Here is a 21584-nt window from a genome sequence, read left to right on the forward strand (position 1 = left end):
ATGATACATAAATACATTATTAGTTTTGCGGTGGGCTGTCCTGAAAAGGAAAAAAAAAACCCACAATGAACGACAGGGACTTTGTTGTGTATCAGAAAATGTTAAACATTCATAACCCTTTTCTAATGAATGAACAGTTTCTCCTATTCTGGCATTGTTCATGTATGTACAGCCTCAGACAGTCATTGGATGAAATGAAAGCACTCCTCACAACTTTCCTCTCTGCAGCCAATGGAAGTCAGTTGACTGTCCACCTGCAGCCAATAGGCTTAATTTTTCATGGTCTAACCCACACAGCTGCAAGCTGCTGCCGAGAGTTTCTCCACCTTGTTCCACTTGTTCGCATTGTCCAAAAATACTATGTCTGCATGTTGCGTGGGACGACAGCAAGGCGCATTATACCACAGGTCTTCGGCCGGTAACGCGCCACTGAGTAACAGGTTAGCAAGGGTGAGGTCGTGATTGGAGGTGACCCGCGGACACGCCCCACTGCAGTACTTGAAGAGCACAGTCTCGTCCGAATCGTAGCCCAGACCCAGCTCACGCACCTTTATCAGGATGGATCTTAAGCCGCACGGCGACTCCGCACTGCGCCTAGAACGCACCGCACCTCCCACTGACACCTCCTCATCCGTCCTCACTCCTTCACCTGCACTCTCCTCCCTAGAGAGCTCAGTCTGAAAGGATGCTTCTCTTCCTTTTATCTCTAGAAACAAAGAGAGAGGGAAACAGAGAGAGTGAGGGAAAATTTTACTCATATTATCCACATGCTTTCGTTTTTTTTTTTTTTTTTACTCTTCATATTTGGAGATCATTTATTGCTCCTTGAAAGTTCAACCTCTGAAAGTTACTGTTACACTCAGTGAATCAGCGAAATGGTTTCCAGGCACTGTCATCACTGTTTATCACAACAGTTCATGTGACTTATTCAAAACATTCCTTTACAGTTCTCTCGCAGTGCTGTTGTCCCTTACAAACAGACACTGCCACAAAAAAAAAAATCTCACTCGCAATCCTCCAACCCATTACAAACTGACACAATCATATGTTTCTTCTCTTTTTTTGTTGTTGTAATAAATGGAAATTCTTCGGATATATGTTCACAAAAGTTTTTTTTTTTCTTCTGTGCAGCAACGAAAAGACGAGTTTATTCACCCCCTTTTTGCTCATTGTTGTTGTTCTAAATGTTTTAAACAGTAAAAAAAAAAAAAAATCGTAAACGTGGCCCGATAGTCTCGATTCGTTTCCCGAAGCTCCGTAATAAACATAAAGGTCATGACCTCTAGCCTTACCGAATAAGGAGTTCAGCCAACGTCCCTGTCCCGTGTGGACGCAAAACAGCAGCACGGCCAGCTTCAGCAGGGATATCATCTTTCTGTCTGGCTCTTCCCTTTTGCCTCCGCTGTGCGAATAAGGATGAGCGTGTGTAAGTGATGCTGAGGCACACCAGAGTCACTTTCTCCCATTTATACCCATGCGAACTGGTCAGAGGGGGGCGGACAGGGTAAAAAAAAAAAAGGGGGGGGGGGGGGGAATGAGACGGGTGTGCTAACCCCTTCTTTGCCAATTTCACCAGAGTTGTTTGTGAAGGTAAGTTCATGACTAAAGTTGGCGTTGAAGGAGTTCTTGATCTACAATTTCGCTTGAAAACGTATGTCTAATAGGCATAAATATTGTTTGAAACTTGCAGGTGTTTTCCGATACAGGGTCTAGAAATATGGAAAGTCCATGGGCGGGGAGAGGGGTGGAATTGCTTAAGACTTCTTGTGGATTAGCGTAGTTGACAGTGATGTGGGGCTGGCACTGATTAACCCGATAGCCAGACTGTTAGACATAGTTAGAAGGCCAGTCAGAGTGGACAGATCAAAAAGGACAGATCAGAGATGTGGGTTGGATGAGACAACTTCTGTCACAGAATCCACTGTGTCCATACATAGTTGGATTAAGAGAGCAGAAATGAGTTTTGGAATGACAGGGTTAACAGCCTGAGTAACAGAAGGGCAATACTTAAAAATCGAACAAAGTATATGACAGGAAAGGTTTTAATGTGAATTCCTAGAATGTCAACTTGTCTTTTAAGATTTGAGCGTAAATCTTAGGATTTAATCAGATATGTTAAAGTCGTTGCTTCGGTGTCGGCATCCTTTGTGATGTAATGATGAAAATGTATAACCAGAACCAAAAGATCTGCCTTAGGAAAGCATTTTAAAACAACATAGGGCCATCCTCACAACATGTGCTTATTTGGTTATATCTTAGAGCGAACACAGAATTGTGAAAAATTTCCATTCAGAAGTGTTGACACAGGGGATGATGGGCCTATAGATATCATTAAACTGTACTAAATACCTAAACTACTGATCAGCCTCTGACTAATTGACTGCTGAATCATTAAGTATGAGTATCCAGTGCAATATTTTCAAAGAGTTTGTAGGACTCTAGCCCAGACAAATCCTTAACATAATTAGAAACAGGGCTCTATCAGTAACTGTTCTGAATGGAATTTGTATGTGAAGACTTTGAATGAAATGTTGGGATGAAGCCTTTAAAGTCTTTAACCAAGTGATACTTCAACAAACATAAAACAGACACACGGATACAGTTCTTCTACAGACGTTCATTCACAAACTATTTATAAAAGATGGTTGACTCATCTCATGCAAATACAAATGAATGATTAGTTAAGAAATGTATCATCAGGATAAATGATAAAGGGATTTATCCAATTACCAAACAGCTTAAACTTACCAGTGGATCATACAGTTTCCGAATCATTGCAAGGTGAGTTTGTCTATATATTCGCACCAATACAATAGGTGATCATGGAGGAAATTTGATACAAATCGGTTTTCTTTGATCCCGCTGGCCTTAAATTGCATTTTCAAAGGCGGTTGATCAGGCAGCGATTTGAGATTGTCAGCGACGGTTTAGATTTACTTCTGTGTAAAGTTGACACGGGGGTAGTATTTCATATTTCTTGATTATCTGAGATCTTACGAGGTGTTCAGCATAGGAGGGGAAATAGCATTCTGAGGGGAAAAGGTTACGTTGGACAAAAATGAATCGAGGCGTGTCCTGAGACAACTAAACTCCGTGATTCAGGATTTGTCTGGTATTAGTCTATAAATCCGAGACCAAACCTGAACCTTTGAGCCTTAGAAAATAAGAGATATTCTCAAACGATAATCAGACGATATTCTCCGACGGAGTTTTGAGAGCCTGGAATGACCAGGAGTGGCTCAGTCATCTTTTTTTTTTTTTCTTTTTTTTTTTTAACAGCGTTAAAGAACGCATTGGAAAGCATGATGACCGTTTGACTCAGGAGGCCAGGTGAGAGAATGAGTGAAACAGAGTGAGGATCAGAATATCCATTTGTCTTCCTGTAATCCTCTTGGAGAAGAGGAGCATGGGGGGGGGGGGGGGGTGGAGGGATGGACACATTCCTTCCATGGGCTGTAGAGAAGAGCTCGACAGGAAGATGATGAGGAGGAGTACAGTTGAGAGATAGAGCAATCCCTTTGGCATTTGCTTACCGAGATGCCGTGGAATTCGAGGCTGTAAAATGCTGAAGAACGGGAAGAATCTTCCTTTCATCTCAAGATGATGGAAAAATACTCTCTGCATCACACAATAAAACATACAAAGAGACATAAAGTCTAGACATTACTGTCTGTGAGACACTTAAAAGACTTGTCAATGCTCCTTGTCTACGCTGTTGTCAGAGAATTTCAGTATTTGATCAAATGTTTGATTCTGAACGACACGTTTGGAGCAAGGGTCCGTCATTTAACAGCCGGTACAAGAATCCTGTAAACTAACGTGTCATTTGTTTAACCCAGGCATACCATGGATTTTATGAATCCAAACTCAGAAGACTTACTTTGTTTCCCATAAAATGTGCATAAGTGTTTTTCAAAGAGAACACACTGGGCTGATGGATACAAAAAGGGCTAAAAATAACATACATCCATAATGAGAATGCATGACAGGAGCTATCTTTAAACTCACAACAGCATTTTTGTCTCAGCCCTTAAAGCCTGGAGCTGGTTAGGCCTGGAAAAGCTCAGTTTTTGTCAGAGAGCCAAAAGTCCTCCATTATCTGTGTTTTGGAGGAGGAAGAGAAAAACTTTGTTGATCAGTGTAGAATGCATGCAGAAAGGCATATGGAAGATTGACTGCTGAACATGTAAGTAGGCCTAATAAACAAAGGTCCAGGTTGAACAATCTATGTGACTGCTGAGTTAAAGATGGATCGGAAAGACTCAAAATGATCTAAGAGTGATAAAATATATTTTAAAAAAGTCACTGAAAAGACCACAGTTGAGAACCAAAGAAAAACAAGGAGAGTGGCACAAAACATGTGATATTTTACTTCGATGCCACATTTATCTCTTTTCAAAAGACATTAACCTAGAAAATTAACCTGAGAAAAAGATTAACCCTAGATACACATTGACAGTAAGTGTTGCCTACATATACAGGCTTGCAACTATATTCATGAAATATCTAAATACATGTTTTAATTGCTAAAATCACTTAAACTTCTCTTGATACCCAAGTGTCATTCTGAATTGTCAGAAGACCCCCCAGTGTGTCTTTATTCCATCCACAAGACTGAGTTTTTCAAAAGCATGGAAGGCCCAGTGTCGTGGGGTGATGGCTGTGATGAAGATCATTTTCAGCTGCTAGAGTAACAGGGTCTGGGGTTGACAAACAGATAACTCAGAAACAAACGGAGAGACTGAAGAAGGCATATTGAGATTGAGACTCATAGACCGACAGAGACCCACACAGATGGGATTTCACAAAGTATAAAACGCTGAAATTTTGCTGTAAGAGTTCGCTGTGAGGGCAAGACGGAGCGCCCAAGTTAACAGATCAGCAAATAGCCAAGTGTCCATTGCAATGGGGTGAGTGTTCCTCGTTACATAAAAATAGTGACGTGTCAAGGTATGGATGACTGTGTCAGAGCTCCACCTGAGGATGGCTTCGGCATTCAAATAGGAGCTGGTCTCCTGGTCGGGCCATATAGGGGTAGTCTGCACAGGGCAGGAATGTGGGGAGTGGCGTCCTGTAATGGGAAGCATTCTGATGGAATTAGCGGCGGAATCTCAAACTCGTCTGCGAGGCTCCTGTTTACGCTGTAAATCTGGCCTAGACACCTGACCAAGTATGGGTGCAGTCTCCTTTGAGCATCACACCACCGCTCTCCATCTCCTACCTGTCCCTTGTCTATTTCGCGCTCTGCTCACCTGCAAAGTTGAAATGTCCTCAAACACCTTCAGGTGAACGTGTAAGCTTAACCACAAACACATTTTCAAACAGAAATGACATCAACAATCTTCAAGTTTACCTTATAGCCAAACTGACTGATTAAATGTGACTCCGTTCAAATTGAGGAAATAGGCGCCTAACTGGACGAGCCTCCCTTTGTGTTTTTCCTTCTAAAACAGTAGCTCTTCAGAGAATAATTGTCTTTAAGGGGCATTGAGAAATTACAGTGTTATCTATCTTTGTAGTCTTGTGATCCTGATGACCACACCATAATGAAATCCAACACAGAGACACATGGAGTCTCTCTATGCGTTGAGGATGTACAGAAAACAGAAAAAGAGGACAGAACATTGTAAGGCTCAATTTTGGTTTATTCCCTCGGAAGGACCTGTTTATAATGTGGATACTGTAAGTATGAAGTGCCTAGCAACAGTGGAATGATTGCTTTGCTAAGTTGTGGGGATTTGCACCACCTAAGCATCAGTGTCACTCCAGTTCTTTTGCCATTTCCAGATAGCATTGCTCTTATGTGCATCCACATAATTTACCTGTGACTTATATGATAATACCAAAGAACTAGGTCTCATGTGATTTGTATGTAATACATGATCATTCATGTCGACAATGAAGTGGATATAGTATGGATAAATGGATATTTAAGATGATTTTGTTTCTGTGTTACCTTTCATTTTCACCCAGCTGTGTCTTATGTAAGTACAAGATTGACTGGAAAACCCTGTCCATGTCCAGGCAAATGCATGGGTCCACTCTCCTGTCTGCTGTTCATCACTGGAATGATCAAAAGCACAGTTCATCAAAGAAAGTAGACTAACCTGAGTGGTCAGGAATTTCCCTTTATCTCCTGGCTAACTCTCTGATAGTTCAACCTGCACACATGGCATGGCTACTCTCCCAGAATGTGAGTCAAGGGGGGAGGGGAGGGGGTTAACAATACTAATAGAGGGTATTCACTTGACCAACAAAGCAAATCCTCTCTCTGTTTCGGAAGGGTTTCCCTACCGCTGCAGTCCAGTCGGCACGTGTTAAAGAAAAGAAAGCATACCGTTACTAGTCTTGACCAACACAGAACAGTGCTACAGCCACAGTTTACGCGTCATATCAAGGACTGATGGAGGAATATTTTTGCTCCACTGACGGAACATCTGAGTTTAACCACTCCTTTAAGACGGCTTCGAGTCTTAATGTTAGGAATTACAAAAACTCAAATTTTTGAAGGATTAGAATGTTATCTACTGCAAATAAATAATTACAAATTAATTAAATTATACACATGGATCTTTAAGTTCGTTGTCTTTTTATTTGAAAAATCGGAAATAAACGTGAGTATTGCAGTACAATTCATGCATGCGGTTGCTGCCTTCACAACTCTACAAAAAAAAAAGGAACAAAGGATCCAATCAAAGTCAGAAAGTATCCCTGTCAGCCAATAAAATGAGCGAAAGGCCAATTGCCTTGTGGGTGGGTGTGGAACTGCATCAACAAACGACAGCCTCAGCATCATCATCATCATCAGGTTGATCAATTGAGTAGTGGCTGGGTAGTTGTCTTGATGGAATGCTGTAGTGAAAACCAGAGGGATTTGGCTCGCTAGTGTAAATTTCGACGATTTTGGACACCGTTTTACTAGCCTATCGATCCTGAAGAATGACGACGACAACCACTTTTCAAGGCTTGGACCCTGGTTCTAAGAGCAGCTCCAGGTAAAATAGCAGGCTAATGTTAGCGACCCAGTCACCTAATTCAGCCAAACCCGAAGACCTCTCTGTGCCGCTAGCAAGCGTTACTGATATTTGGCGGTTTCTTTGTGTTTGCCCGAAGCTCTTCGCGATTTTCTGCTTTCATCTGGACATGTTTCAGACTGGCTTCGATGCAAAACGCGATACAGCTTGTTAATGGCATTTTGTGTGGTTTACTGCATTGTGCACGAAATCGAACACAGCCAGATGCTGCCCTACGAGCTTTTGGGGCAGAGATTTGGTTGCCTAGCGATTCAATCCTAATTACCGTTGATGCAGGAAATACAAGTCATGGCCGTGGATTTTAACTACAGTTAAGATTCGATAGTTAACATCGTAGATTGTCGTCTTTTATGTATTGTTCAAAACGCGACATTTCTTTGAAATTAATACGGATGTTTGCTGGTAGGGTAACGGTCCAACTAACCAGCTGTCTCGGAAATAGAGAGAAACGGCCATCATGTAAATTTTCGATTAATTTTCAGTAAATGCCACAAGATAAAGCTTCCCCAATTTAATTATCACGGCAGCTAAGGCAATTTGAATGCACTGACTACACGAAGTGACCAGGCCCTCTCCCGCGTTACTATTTCTTTAACCTTGCCAAGATTAACGAAGTTTTATGTGAGTAAAAATAATGCATTTAAGAGAAAACTGGAAACTGGTCTTATAAAGGTGTGATGTATTCATTCAGAATGGTATATCTGGTTTACTGATCTGTAACCATCTGCTGTACCAACGGGATAGTATCCATGGCTCTCAATTTTTATTATTGGGTGGGGTCCAGTCAAGCCTTGGTAGCTTGCATACATCCCCAGCAACGATGTCCAAACATTTTCCGATTTAGCGATTTCAAATATGATTGTTTCCGTGTGGACTGAGGCGCTCACAAACTGTCAAAATTTAAAGGCAACGGTGAGTCGGTTTTTGCTATTGACCGAGAAAATTCATTGATGCTTTATCTGACCGTTACAGCCATAAAGAGGCACAGACATGCATTTTTAAAACGTATAGCAGAGAGGAGGGATTATCAACAGTTTAAGTCTCACTCACACTTTAACTCTCACTCACGGATTATTCATGATTCCACCGAATGTCATTGACCATCACACAAAATTGATTAAGTCGTGTATTTTTAAGTCCTGATATAATGGAAATTAAGTGAGACCATGTATTATCTGCTTCTATATCCTAAACTGTACGTCTTTTGTTCTGCAGTAGTAAAAAAAAACCTCTTTTAAATGTCTTAATCAATATTGGTGTGTCTTTATATAAGAAGGAATTCCCTTTAGTTTTGTCAGTTGCTATTATGCACCCAGGGGCATTTGTGACAACACAGATAAGAGGTTATCTTATTTTTCATTATCCTAAACAAATACACTGCTTTGAATATTAATCATTTAGGGGAAGCATTTACCTTTGAAACTGAAAATAAAAGACTTTTCTACATGTTGAACCAACTTTTTTCTTTTTTCACCATCGCTTTTGACCAATTGCAGGGTCCTGCGTCCACCGGGCGGAGGCTCCAACATCAGCTTCGGCAATGAGGAAGAGAAACCTGTCAACCGTAAAGACAAAATGGCCTCCAGTATTTTTGCTGAACCAGAAGACCCTCATGCTCATCGAAGGAACAATCCACCCGGTAACTGTCTTGATGTACTTGTCTGTATCAGTGGTACCTTTCTCTAATTACTGCTTTTAGCACTTTGAAGATTAAGATATCTTGCTTATGAATCTTTCTGCAGTGAGTCAACTGAGGTGTTCTGCTTTGTCAGCACAGACTGCAGTTACTTTACAAAAAGCAGTTTTAGTGATGGCAGTAAATGAGTCTGCCCAGAGGTTTACCTCTGTTCTCCTGTGACAATTACTGCAGTATATTACTTTGATGTACTGTTAATTTTCTGTCTTGTTTGGGGCTTGTCACAGGTGGAGCGCCTAGTGGTGTGCTGTGCGGGGAACCCTCAGCTCCACTGAGGAGATGTCACACTCAAGCTGCTGCTCAAAATAACACTACACCAGAGGAAAGCACAACTGTGCAGAGAGTTGGGGTACTTAGACATTCATTATATCGTTAATAGTTGACACAGTACATGAACTGTACATCCTAAACGTAATTAGTTTGGAGCCCTGCTTAGACTTCTCTATCAATAACAGTAGCCAACTGCTTGTGTAAGAAGGACGCTTTGCAGTAAGTTCGTGGGTCTGTTGTAGACTATCAATGTTACCCTTCTCTCTACCAGATGAGATCATAGCAGGAGCAGTGGGTCAGTGACTGTTGCAATTAGTCTGATTATGCAGCATCTGTTTCTGAAGCCTTTATTTTGCCAGATTTTGAGTGAGAGGACACAGAGTATCCTTAAACCTCAAATGTGAACCAAGGAATAGGGCGATTTACAGGAATAGGCCTCTTACATTTGACAAACAGGGCTTCTTGTACACCTGGAACAGAAAGATGACAGAATGCGTCTGGAATGTTCGCTGGTTAATCATTTTCTGGGCATAAGGCAAGACAAAACAGCAGCCAAAGGTTGGCAGTCTTTTGGTGTCTGAAATTGATCAGAATGCTGCAGGGCAGGCTGCTGCCACCCACTGTCCTATTTGCTCACTGCTCTGGTATTGTAAACACTTTTTGTTTGACTGCCCTTCCGGGTTTGGCTTCTCTTTACTTTTTATCTCGTATATCTACCATCTCGCGCAACCGGTTGTTAGAAACCGTCAGCCATTCTCGTACGAGACGCTACAGGATCTGCCAGTATTGGTTAAAACCCGTCTTTTTCAAAAGGACTTTGATTAATTGAAATCAAGAACATTAGGTCCTGTGAAAACAAGAAAACAACAACAGTTTGCTCAACCCAAATTATTAGCATTATGCCTTGCTTATCAGATTAGGAACACTGTAAAATGTACCAGTAAAATGACAATAAAATTCTTGAATAAACATGACATTTTAATTGAACAGAATTCAAAACCCATGGAACACCAAGACAAATCTGAAAGGGAGGGTAATTCAGGGAGGACACTCTAAAACCCAACAGGCAGAGTCATGGGGATACGTTTGGTTGTTTTTGTTGGTTGTTTGGAGGCCTGAACTTTAGTGTCATGTCAGTAATGAGTCACTGTGTGTTGTCTCGTACCAGAATAACCTCTCTGCTTCCTTGCAGGGTGACGGTGAGACTTTGAACGCCGGTGAGTACCTTACCACAGTCTCTAGGCTTATGTATGTTAATTGTGTTATGTCAGTTAAACTGTATGGAATTGCTTATAAGGTAATTCAATGTTCATATTTAAAACTTGTTTATATGTCGTCTATACTTTAAACACCTCAGTGTTTTACTTTCAGTCGTGTAGATTCTAAGTGATGGGTTTACATTGAAATGAAGGGACATTTAGATTTTGTGATTGTGTGATCTTTTGCATATTTCCCTGCTGCCGTGTGCCTTGTTAACCTTTTGATACGCATCTTTTCCTCTTCAGAAAAAAAAACCTGTCGAGTTCTAGTGTAGATAAATATAGTTTCTTTCATCGTTGTTATTCATGCCTGCATTTCCTGCATGAGTCTCCTACCTGTGGGTGTAGCAGCCATACCCTGCACACATCACTCATTATTCATGTGGTGATCATTCACGTGTGTTTTTTTTTTTTTTTTTTTATTCCCGTTGGCGACAGAAAACACAGAGGAGCCAGAGTCGGTGCCGGAGCAGAAAGAGGAGACTCAAGCACACGCGACAGCGCAGGCCGCCGGTCTGTCCTCGGGCCGCAGAAATCCACCCGGAGGCAAATCCAGCCTTATCCTGGGCTGAGAGCTCAACAGTGTCTTCTGAAAAAAAAAAAAAAAAAACACTGCAGGCTTTTTTGTTAGTTTGTTTGTTTTTGTCCAAGCCACTCATGTCTCCAACTTTTTTTTTTTTTTTTTTTATCTGATTTTTTTATCTCGTTTTTTTTTTTTCTCCTTTGTTTTTGTGTTTTGACTACAAGCACTTTGTGTGTGTGTGTCCATTTCTAGTCCTGCCTTAACTTGTAGTGCAGTAGGCCTGTTGGATAAGTTACAAGGTTTAATTTATTCTTTACTCCATCTTTTGTGTACATGAAATAAAATACATTTTGTGAAGAGTTTCTAAGAACAATAAAATAATTCTTATGAAGGTAGTAACTTACGTGGAGTTGTACTGTAAATTTTGTAGTAGTTATGTGTTAACTGACACTGTATGCGTTGATCAGCATTTTAAAGTTGCCTGTGTAACAAAGAATTAAATTGCTGAGGTCTAATGGGGGAGAAAGGGATTTTGCTTTTTGCTCTGTTTATTCTGGGAAGGAAAAACAACACAGGTCATGTGTTCAAGTGTAGGTGTTAGATGGCTGCAGAGAGCTGAAATTTGATATGCAAAACCAAGAACACGACATCAAACCAAGCTAACATCACCCTTTCATATGGAGTGGCAAACTGCAGTGCTAAAGAAAACACAGTGTGTCAGTCTCTGTTAAACTTGGGTCCCAAGGGTTGAACAGTGGCCCTTGAGGTCACAGGTGCAGTAAACCACCATCTGCATAAGTTAGTTTGGCAGTTTGCAGATTTAACTAGTTTACATGACCTACATTTTTACTGTGTTCAGTGTGTTTATACTGATGACTGCTGGCTAATTTTAGACCATCTTGACACATGTAACGCCCATAATAAAATGAATTGCAGTTGTGAAATTCATTAATACTTCAGTCTTTCTGAGACACTAATGATCTGTAGGTAGTGAGGAGGTAGTGTCATGCTATACCTGGCTCATATCAGCTGGATCGTAAGCCACATAATTATTGGAATAAACTATACCAATAATAACTGACTAATAGCGAGGCATTCGTGTAGCACCACATGATAACAGGAGGATCATTTTGCAAGTAATTCCAATTGGGATTTTTTTTTGTGTTTTTTTTTCTGTGCAGTCGGTTTCTGTTTCTCCGTCGCTTTCAGGCGCAATGCCAATGACCAGAACCAGTTTATCAACAGGCGTACGCTGTCAAAATGAAAGTGAAAGTTGAGGTTAGTGTTGTTCAACGGTCGCACGATGCAAAGCGAACTTCTGTCCTTCTGAAGAGCTTGTTGTCAGTGAGTATATATTTTGATCCTATTTATTACAGTATAGCAAGTTATATATTGAGAGCATAATCAGAATTGTAGCCAAATTTATGAGTTCTTTTGCATTAGTATTACGTTTTTCTCGACTTTTATTCTACTTCCTTATATTACGTCTATTGTCTGTCCACGAAGTCAAAAATGTATTTAACTGGATTTCATGGTTCACGCCATCAGATACATTATTTCATTAAATGTGATGATGATTGTTATTCACTATCTGTCGGCGGTTAGGACTGGCTTGGTACAATTACGATTGGTCTTAATTTCAGCTTTTTGCGACGCGTTGCTGTCTGGCGTTTAGGTTTCATAGTTTCGGGTCATACGCTCATGGTACGAGAGATCAGATGTTTTCCCCCTCATCGATATACTTTATCTTATGCAAGTGGGTGTTAGGTGATAGTGCTAAACGGGCATTCGTGTTGATTTTAGCCGATATGTTAGCTCAGTGAAAGACTCATTTACTTTAAAACTTAATGTAGGCTATTGCGCCGCCCTTCTCGACTTCACTTGGACCGGTTCGCGTGCTTAGTGATTAAGTGGTGACTGTACATGTTATCAAGGTCAAAGTACTCTGGACAGCCATACTCATGAATACATTCGTGTTTCAAAACGAGGGACCGTAAATCTGACATCAGACTGTTATTGTGCAAGCTCAATGGAGTAACAGACAGAAAACAGGAGTGCGGAACTAAAGACTTATCATTGTTCAAATATTCCAGTTTGTGTGAAAATACAGCACAAATAATGATAATAAAACAGGCGCCAGACGGCCATGAATCCTCATGAATTTCTTTGGAGCTTGCCAGGTGCATCTGTATACCATCTAAGCTATGGTTATGCTGAAAGTGGTCCTTAAAAAAATCCTTTGATTTTAGAGGGCTTTTAATACCTAACATTCACATATGTGGACATTTTGTGAACCATCCTCAGCTTGTAAAAAAATGTTTTGATAGACCAAGTGCAAAAAGAAATCTTTTTTGTTTTGAAGGACATAAGTGATCAACAAACCTTGCATTGATTCTTTTTGAGGGTAAATATGCACTGAATCATGAAATTACAAAAACAATGCTAGAAATTATTTTAAATTAGTTGGAAAGGAAATTCAAAGCAAGAATGGAACATCATATATAATAACAACAAATAATTTCTTTGTTAGAATGTGTTCTTAGGTAAGTACTAAGGGCCCAGAACTGTACATACAAAAACATTTTTGCATTTACATGCCGAGCAAAAATCAATTGGCAATAGAGGTCTTAAACTGATCAAAATAAACTATCTACATCATCAAAAAAACCTTCCATTGGACTGTTTAGGTGTTCATGCAGACCAAGGTTCATATAAATGTATGTCTACTTTAAGAATAATTGGTATCTGTCAGCAGTTGTACATGGGAATGCACACAGTGCAGTATTTGGTCATGAATCCCACGTTGTTTGTGTGTGCTTTTTATTTTTTCGTGTTCTATGAGAAATATAAGAGTATTTTAAGAAAGTGTTTGTTTACGAGGGCCATTGTTTTCATTTGTTCCATCTTTATAAAGGACAGTTCAAAAGCCCTGATGGATTCCTTCCATTCTTGTTCAACTTGCTTAACTTGATTGTAAATGCCTGACAGTAACAGTAACGGCAGCTGAAGATTTCACTGAAACTTGGCTGTGGTCATCAACTCAATTAATTTAGTGTTAAAAAAAATTTACTTTTTACTGTGTGGAGACTGTCTGGACGAGGGGTTTCAGTGATGGCCAATATGAAATGATGACTGAAAAAGGCGGAAATGTTGGGAAATGTGTCACTGTCTTGTAGAGGTCCTGTTTTGGAAAAGCTTTCCTGTGTTGTTCCACAGGAGTGTAGCGTTTTGTTGGCAATCTCTGCCTGGACTTTAACCAGACAATCGGCCATTTGCTATAGTTCATCCTTCATTGGCAACTGTGCCAATTTTTCAAAACATTTAAGAAGTCAAACAAAAAGATCATTATGTTGCATCGCATGGGTTGGTTCTCAAAAGTAAAGGTAGGCAGCATTGTAAAGGAAGCATTTTGGGAAAAAAAACCCAGAATCCCTATTGATTATTTTCATGACTAATATCACAATGCATACAATTGCAAATGTCAAAACAAAACTGGCCCCAAGGAGGATTAAAGAACGGGGGTTTTCAACAGCTGTTCTGATTCTGATTCTGATTCTGGATTTGCTGTGTTTCTCACGCATTCTCCTGAATAAAAATTTGAAGCTTGACTGATTGCCCATTACTGACGTCAGAGTTTCACTTTCTCACGTCCATGTCCCATTCGGACTTTTACAGCTGTGCTCTTTGTGTCTTGGAAAAGGTCAGAGTATTGTGTAACTGGTTTTTGGCATGGTTTATGGACACTTCACCCAATATTTCATATACAGCAGTGGGAACGAAGGCAACACTTGGTTCAGGAGTAAGCTCAGGAAATCTTGCCTGACATCTTCACATGGCATTGACACACCTTTTTAATTCAAAGACATCATGGATTTCATGACATTGTTAACCACATACTGTTGTTGTTGTTGTTGTTTTTTCGCTTTGTTTTTTTTTTTCTCAAGCTTAGTTGTTATTTTTTTGTTACCGTCCTGTTCTAGATGAACATGGCTTCAGCATTCATTCTGGTCCTCTTAGCCTCCCTGCCATTTGTCTCAGCTGAGGCTACCGAATGTAAGTAATCTTTGAATGGATCTGTGTGCTTTACTTGTCCCTCTGTGAATCAATTTTGTATAATCCTGAATGTTTCTCATGTCAGACTTTGGATTTTTTTTTTTTTCGTCTTAACTTCAGTAGCGATGTTTCTTTACTCTGTCAAAGACATACTCGCCATACACAGAGAATGAAAAACCCAGCATTCATATGTCTGACGTGTCGTTTCTTTGCTGAATTCCACAGATGTCTTCAAACTTACATGTCAGGATGTCACTGGAGTCATAAAGCAGGACACAACACTTCCATGTTCTGTTGAAAGTCAATACAATGATGTAACCATTAAAGCAGTGTCTTTGAAAAAGAAGGGTGAAAAAGACTCAATTTTCCTATACCAGAACAAGAAAATTGAAGTAAACAGCAGGGATATCAGTTGGGCAGATCAAAAGTGGCCTGAAACAGTAGATGCAACTCTGGTGATCAGCAACATAGAGATTTCTGATGAAGGGAAATATGAATATACAATTCTTACAGACCGTGGTTACACTAAAGCAGAATTCACTGTCAAAGTTATTGGTAAGTATTTTACTCTACTTTTTTTAACTCTCTATGCTTATGTTAGTTTTTTATGAGTTTAAATTCATAAAGATTATCTAAGCTATATATGTTACTTCTCTCTCAGACAGACACACACATACACATTATTCCATTTGAGTATAGAATGATTAAGCAACAGGGGTTTGATGTCATTTGCAATTAATCAGTTTTACATGCTTTACATCCTACTGTTGATCTGTATTTACCTGATTCAGAGGATCTGACCCAAGTCACTGGCCATATCTTGGTCGCTAGCAGCAATAGCATTGACTACTTTCACAGTGAAAAGGGTTATATTGACAGAGGGTAATCCAGCAATTTCAGTTAGATTTTGTTTACCCCCTTTTTCTTCAGTGCTAAAATTACAATTATCTTTTTCTTATTCAGCCCAGTACAAGACACCAATAATAACTTCACGGCCAAAGACTGACGTTGAAGATGGAAAAGTTGTTGATCTATATTGCAATGCCTCTGGCGGTTATCCTAAGGGATCCATTAAGTGGTTTGACCAATACAACACTGATTGGACCAAAAGTGCGGAGTTGCAAGCAACAGTGACGGAGGACAAACTCGTAAACCTCTCAAGCAAACTTCATATCCCAAATTTTGATTCCAGTTTGGCTCCATACAAATGCATTGTATTCAACAGCAAAAATGTCCAAGAAGGAGAGGAACAATTTGAGATTCATGGTTAGTATTTTTGTTTTCTCTTTCAAAAAGTAGACAGTGGGCAGGTCAATAGCTGTGTTCTGTTTGCTGAAGATCTTCACTGGATAAGGGCACAGCTATGGGAAATGGGAAATAACTGTTGTTTTTTTGTTTTGTCTTAGTCCCACTGCAATGTGCATAGCAGCTATGTATTAACAGAGTATCAAGAGAACCTGAGTGCTGCGCTTTAGCGCCAGTGCAGTCCTGTTAACCAACCCACGCCCTTTACTGTGGCCTTTATCAAAGCTGGGGTTTTTTTTTCTGAGGGTGTTCCCATATATAGTCCTCCTGAAAAGAACTGAATCCTCTTTTAAGTGAACAAAGAGTTTTACATGCTAAAAACAGAAACAGAACTTTGTCGTCTACTTAATGTTCACGCCAACTCTCTGTTTAAAGAGAACTCACATCTGTTCGGTTCCGTTTTGCCCATTTAAAGAATTCTCATATCCTTGAAAATTCTGATGAACTGCTCTGAGTTTGCAAAAGTCGATTTGGTTCTTTTCGATGCTGAAAGTCACCTTTGAGATTCTTCCATACTAGGCCACACAGCAATGGGAAGCCTTACACTGTGGCTGTCTGAGGGAACTGCAAACCCCTGTTTATAGTAAACACCCATACTGTCATTTCCTGATATAGTGTAAGCAAAGGTTTTTCATATGCAGTAGTTAAAAAAATGCAACGCAACAGTGTCTCAGTGAAGCAGTCTGTCTGACCAGGATGGATTTCATAATGGATTTGTTTTGTTTACGACAAACGGGTTCCAGCATGTAGGCTACGTCTGTGGGCCACCAAACAAAACATCTAAACAAAACAAGATGTGTAGAATGATTATACTTGGAAATATGCATGCGTGGCATGCTCAAGTAAATAACACCTTTTCATGTGTTGGACACTTTTTTTTCTTTTTAACTTTTAAAGTTATAGAAAGGGTACACTCCATGTGACAATAGTAGGCTAAGAATATTGCAAACAACCTTCCAGATATTTTTAAGAAGTCCTAACCTTTTCTTTTGTCATTACATACATTCATTTATATTATTGCATTAATAATTATTGCATGTAATCCTGTGATACGGTACATTGCCAAGACATCACATTCAGGTCATGTGCAGTGTGGGTGGAGTGAAATCATGAGCATTTCTTCAGCTCACACGTTTTAGACAAAGGTCTTTAAAACGCACAGAAGATGTGCTTTTCTCTCACTGTCAGAACAGAATGACCATTGTAATTCTCCTCATACACAATAACGTACATAGACATGTTATTACAATGAGGTAATGACGTGATGTAAAAGGGAAGGAAGTTCGAGTTCTGTCCAACAGCAACTATCTGTGAGACTTTTTTTATGATCGTCAAAAGGACAAAGTGTTCTCTTCATTGTTCACTCTCAGTCTGTATTTCACTCCATCACTTTCTGTGTAGTTTCTCACACAGCTAGACATCCTTTATTCCTTATTCCTTTATTCCTGTAACTGTTAGTCTTTTGTGTTTTTTCAGAGACTGGAAAGTTGGAACTGAGCGAAAAGACAAAAAATGTTGCAGCCGCTGCGGTTGTTGTTATTGGCTCAGTAGCCGTTGGTATCCTGTTAGCTTTGCTACTGTTCAAGAGAAGACGATCCCAGCGTGAGTAAAACCATTTTCCTTTCTGTATTCTAACTCTGTGTTGTAGAAATGTGGCTCTGTGCCTTATACAAGATATCCTGCACTGACATGTCTGACTTGGCTGATTAGGTCAGATAGATAGCAGACAAGTTGGAACAGGTGTGTTGGTGTCAGGGGTTGAAACTGAATTGTGGTCTACTCACAGTTCCTACAGTAACTTGCAATACTGAAAAAGAATGAATTTGCTTCTCTAAACACATTTTGAGAAATCCTGTTTTTTTTTTTTTAAGGTTGAATGGCTTTATCAACACGAAAGGAAAGCAGAGCATGTTATCCTCTGTTTGTACTAGGTCATGTTTTGTATGAATACAATAATGTCCCCACCATGTCTCTTGAATCCAAAGATCATAAAATATGTCATACATATGAAAATATAATTCAGATATTCAATTAACTAAGTACCAGTTTTAGTTTCAGATTTTCCTCTGCACCCCTGCTCCATACACTGACTAGAATGTCAAGTTGTGTCCCAGAAAACAATGCTATCAGTGAACTATTTGTCTTGGCCTGAATTCAATCAAATCCGCTCCCAACAACTCTCAGTGTGCTTTTATGTTGGTATGAAATTAGCTCTGCCTGTTAGGGAAGAGTTGCACAATAATTGTACTTTTGTTTTGCTGTATCATTCCTCACATCATTTTTATCGATTTATTGATAATGATTTGAAACGTCTATTTTGCAATAACCTTTTTACAGAAGCACGAAGACCATCCACCCGCCCAATGCTGAGTAGGTCTTCTAAGTTTTTAATCTAAGAGATTTCTGAGTTAAATACCAGATCCTGCTTTGACACACACCAATCCATCACTTTCTGATCTATCACTCTCTAATGGATTTTTTTTTACTCTGTCATACTTGGTGCTTCTGTAATAATTACATACTTCTTGCAACGCTGCATAGGTTATCTAGCACTACCCTTGAATACCCAACTGTGATTTCCTCTCAAGCTTTTTTTTTTTTTTATCATTTTTCACTGCAAGTGTTTTCTCAGCCTCAACACAATCTTTTCCCTCAGATGTCACTGTTTTAAACTAAAGTCACAAGTAATCTGCATGTATGATTCTTACCTTTCTGGAACTGCAGGTTCTCATCTATTCACTCACCGCTCATTTTCACTGTGAACAGGTTCCCTCTTGGAATAATGAATGTTGCCTAAAGGCTAAATATGTGTGAAACTTTGATTCATTAGCTTTAAATGATTAAATGATTTTGATCCTTTTTGCAGGTGATCATCACAGATGGGCTAGTGACGTGGAAGAAGGTAATTCATATGTTTATGCTGTTTTTTCTTTCGTTCTTCCTCTCTTCCTTCCTTCCTTCATTCCTTTCTTTCTTTCTTTCTTTCTTTCTTTCTTTCTTTCTTTTTCTATTTGTGCAGTTTTACTTTCTCCTTCTTCTCTTGATTCACTTTCCTTTTTCAGCTGTTTCAGTTAGTGTTGCTTTTTTGTTTCCCTTTCATATTGAGGTAACATTGAGTTAATAGTTTGTTGACTTTGAAATAACTGGTCACTTTCACTTTCATTCTGTTGCTCCCTCTCTCCAGTTAGGAAATGATGGTGTTAAGAAGGTTTTTTTGTGTGTGTGAATATCACAATCACAATATCGCAACATTTTCTCCTATTATTAACACTAAACAGTAAACGTTAAATGTGTTTTTGTTCATTTGTTCATTCTTGATACATTTCTATTCATATATTGGACCCTTCTTTTCTCCAATTTGTGCTGCTCAATCACCCATTATCTTGCAAATCTCATCCATTCAACACGGACACCTCAGTTAACATGACCGAGGCCAACAGACACTTCCTCTGTCACATGTACAGTCTCTACTGCTTGTTTAGTATTGTCAGATGATGTTACATGTTTGGATGACAGAACAATACACAAAACGTGGGAGAAAGGCTTTCATCACAAATTCCATAATTTTATCTCTTTTCTGTTTGCAGTTTTAAACCTGTCACCAGAGGAAATCAAGAAAGAATTAAGCTTAAACCAACCAGTTTAAGTGTATGACTCAGGATGTGCCACACATCACAACTGCATTGACTACTGATTCCAATGGTCGCGTCTGCTTTCGAACATTCACACTTTATCACTTGTGAAATACTGAATTCCTTGTGAACATTGAATGCATCATGATTTTATCATCTCTAAGTCCATACTCCAAACTTTTTGGAGTTTTTTACTCAATCAGTTTTTTACTTAATCAGTTTGTTGTGGTGTGGAAGTAAAGTCCTCTTGTTGGACAGGAAAGGGAGTGTGAATACCAACGAATAACTGAGCTATTGTTCCACTTTCACGTCTTGTTTCACTAAAAAGAGGATTTTGGTCTTTTAAAGGACTTAGCACTTATCACTTTAACCTGCTTTTTTATTTTAAAAACAAATTGTTACCTCTTACATCTTGAGCATTGAAATGAATTCAATTTCCTGACATCTATGATGAAATGAAAAGGTTTGTCCTCTATAACAGGACTTTGGCACAACTTTTGCCAAAGTTGGAAAAATGTCACCTTCTTCATCTTGGAAAAAGAGGAATGTCGGTAGCATTATAAAAAATAACTACTGGAAAACTGTTTTCTTTCTCTTTTGAGTACATTCAGTGTACTTCATGTTTCTTGCCGTGTAGACGATGCAGACAAGTAATTCATAATACAATCTGGGCAGGTTTTGGTAATGCACTCCACAAACTCCAGTCTTACAGAAATCAATAGTTAGACATCAGATTGAGCCCCTTCATGATTATAAGGCATAAACCTATGAAGCCTGTTCTGTTTTTTAAATGTCAAATTAGTAGTGTGTCCGTCTTTATACAGCTCTGTTTTGGTTGACTGGATGTACATGACTTTTTTCTCTACTGCATTATAATAAAATAAAATAATGTCTATTATATTGGACTGCTTTTGTAATGTCATGGATCATGTTTATATTTAACACCATAAATGTACACTTCTCACATAAACACAGAGGTGCATCTGCTCTGTACATGTAATATGTTCTGAAAGAAAATTCCCCTGAACAGCAGGAAACTCGCCTGCAGTTGCTTTTGAATTTAATTTTCTTCAAGGGATTGTATTCTGACTATGAATTGTCACAATTTCTCTCACATTTATTTAGCACACTTACAACATTCACAAATCATAGATTTTTATCCATATTTATACAACATTAATATTTATCTGTTTGTACTTTATAGGATTTATTACACTGAAATCTAATTCTAATTCTAATTCTAATTCTTGAAACATTGAAATCTAATTTTGTAAATATGCTCTCATGCTTATTTAGCCAATAGGCCAAGATCCACGACAATTTACAATTTAGCATTTGGCAGACGCTTTTAGCCAAAGCGACTTACAATCAGTGCATCAGTCGGTGCATCAGTCAGATTCCTAATACCTCATAAGCAGACATCACAATAAGACTGAGCGTCAATATACCCCTTCGTATTGCGCCCCTGGAATACTTTGACGAACATAGATACAAGACAAGGTTTTTTTTTTTTGTTCGTTTTTTTTTTTTTTGTAAGGAAGGGAGGTTAGGCATTGAGGGATAGGTGGGCTCTGAAGATGGTGAGGGATTCCGCAGTCTTAACTGTATGAGGGAGGTCGTTCCACCACCGCGAGGCAATGGTGGAGAAGAGGCGTGGTCGGGAGGAGCGGCTGCTGGGTTCCCGAAGTGAAGGGACCGTCAGTTGACCAGAGGTCGTAGAGCAGAGGGTTCTAGTAGGGGTGTACGGAGCTACCAGGCACTGAAGGTGTGATGGGGCGGAGCCTCTTGTGGCCTGGTAGGCCAGCACCGGTG

The 21584-nt window shown here is 39.4% G+C and overlaps 3 protein-coding genes across 3 annotated transcripts; 2 read left to right on the plus strand and 1 right to left on the minus strand.

Moving 5' to 3' along the window:
* Positions 1 to 284: 284 nt before the first annotated feature.
* On the minus strand, positions 285 to 1371 carry LOC115819269 (persephin). Its single transcript, XM_030782833.1, has 2 exons — positions 1293 to 1371; positions 285 to 706 (listed from the first exon to the last, which is right to left on the minus strand). The coding sequence occupies exons 1-2, from the start codon at positions 1369 to 1371 to the stop codon at positions 285 to 287; spliced, it is 501 nt and encodes a 166-aa protein (XP_030638693.1).
* Positions 1372 to 6871: 5500 nt separating this feature from the next.
* On the plus strand, positions 6872 to 10831 carry jpt1a (Jupiter microtubule associated homolog 1a). Its single transcript, XM_030782768.1, has 5 exons — positions 6872 to 6995; positions 8531 to 8673; positions 8958 to 9064; positions 10193 to 10217; positions 10698 to 10831. Exons 1-5 carry the CDS (start codon positions 6940 to 6942, stop codon positions 10829 to 10831), a joined length of 465 nt encoding a protein of 154 aa, XP_030638628.1. The 5' UTR covers positions 6872 to 6939.
* A 1246-nt stretch (positions 10832 to 12077) lies between these two features.
* Positions 12078 to 20336, plus strand: zgc:174863 (uncharacterized). The gene is made up of 8 exons (XM_030782314.1): positions 12078 to 12126; positions 14763 to 14835; positions 15061 to 15390; positions 15799 to 16101; positions 17617 to 17742; positions 18478 to 18510; positions 19007 to 19042; positions 19728 to 20336. Exons 2-8 carry the CDS (start codon positions 14763 to 14765, stop codon positions 19784 to 19786), a joined length of 960 nt encoding a protein of 319 aa, XP_030638174.1. The 5' UTR covers positions 12078 to 12126; the 3' UTR covers positions 19787 to 20336.
* The last annotated feature ends 1248 nt before the right edge of the window (positions 20337 to 21584 follow it).

Source organism: Chanos chanos, chromosome 8 (assembly GCF_902362185.1).
Source record: "Chanos chanos chromosome 8, fChaCha1.1, whole genome shotgun sequence".
Taxonomy (NCBI): Eukaryota; Metazoa; Chordata; class Actinopteri; order Gonorynchiformes; family Chanidae; genus Chanos; species Chanos chanos.

What these genes read in the sequence shown, in the direction of transcription:
- zgc:174863 (XM_030782314.1), top strand. Translation starts at nt 14,763, where the DNA reads ATGAACATGGCTTCAGCATTCATTCTGGTCCTCTTAGCCTCCCTGCCA. An exon ending in GGAACAATTTGAGATTCATG is followed by an intron (nt 16,102 to 17,616) that starts GTTAGTATTTTT and finishes GTGTTTTTTCAG; the next exon opens with AGACTGGAAAGTTGGAACTG. An exon ending in CAAGAGAAGACGATCCCAGC is followed by an intron (nt 17,743 to 18,477) that starts GTGAGTAAAACC and finishes ACCTTTTTACAG; the next exon opens with AAGCACGAAGACCATCCACC.
- LOC115819269 (XM_030782833.1), bottom strand. Translation starts at nt 1,371, where the DNA reads ATGATATCCCTGCTGAAGCTGGCCGTGCTGCTGTTTTGCGTCCACACG. An exon ending in TTGGCTGAACTCCTTATTCG is followed by an intron (nt 707 to 1,292) that starts GTAAGGCTAGAG and finishes CTTTGTTTCTAG; the next exon opens with AGATAAAAGGAAGAGAAGCA.
- jpt1a (XM_030782768.1), top strand. Translation starts at nt 6,940, where the DNA reads ATGACGACGACAACCACTTTTCAAGGCTTGGACCCTGGTTCTAAGAGC. An exon ending in GGTTCTAAGAGCAGCTCCAG is followed by an intron (nt 6,996 to 8,530) that starts GTAAAATAGCAG and finishes GACCAATTGCAG; the next exon opens with GGTCCTGCGTCCACCGGGCG. An exon ending in CGGTGAGACTTTGAACGCCG is followed by an intron (nt 10,218 to 10,697) that starts GTGAGTACCTTA and finishes CGTTGGCGACAG; the next exon opens with AAAACACAGAGGAGCCAGAG.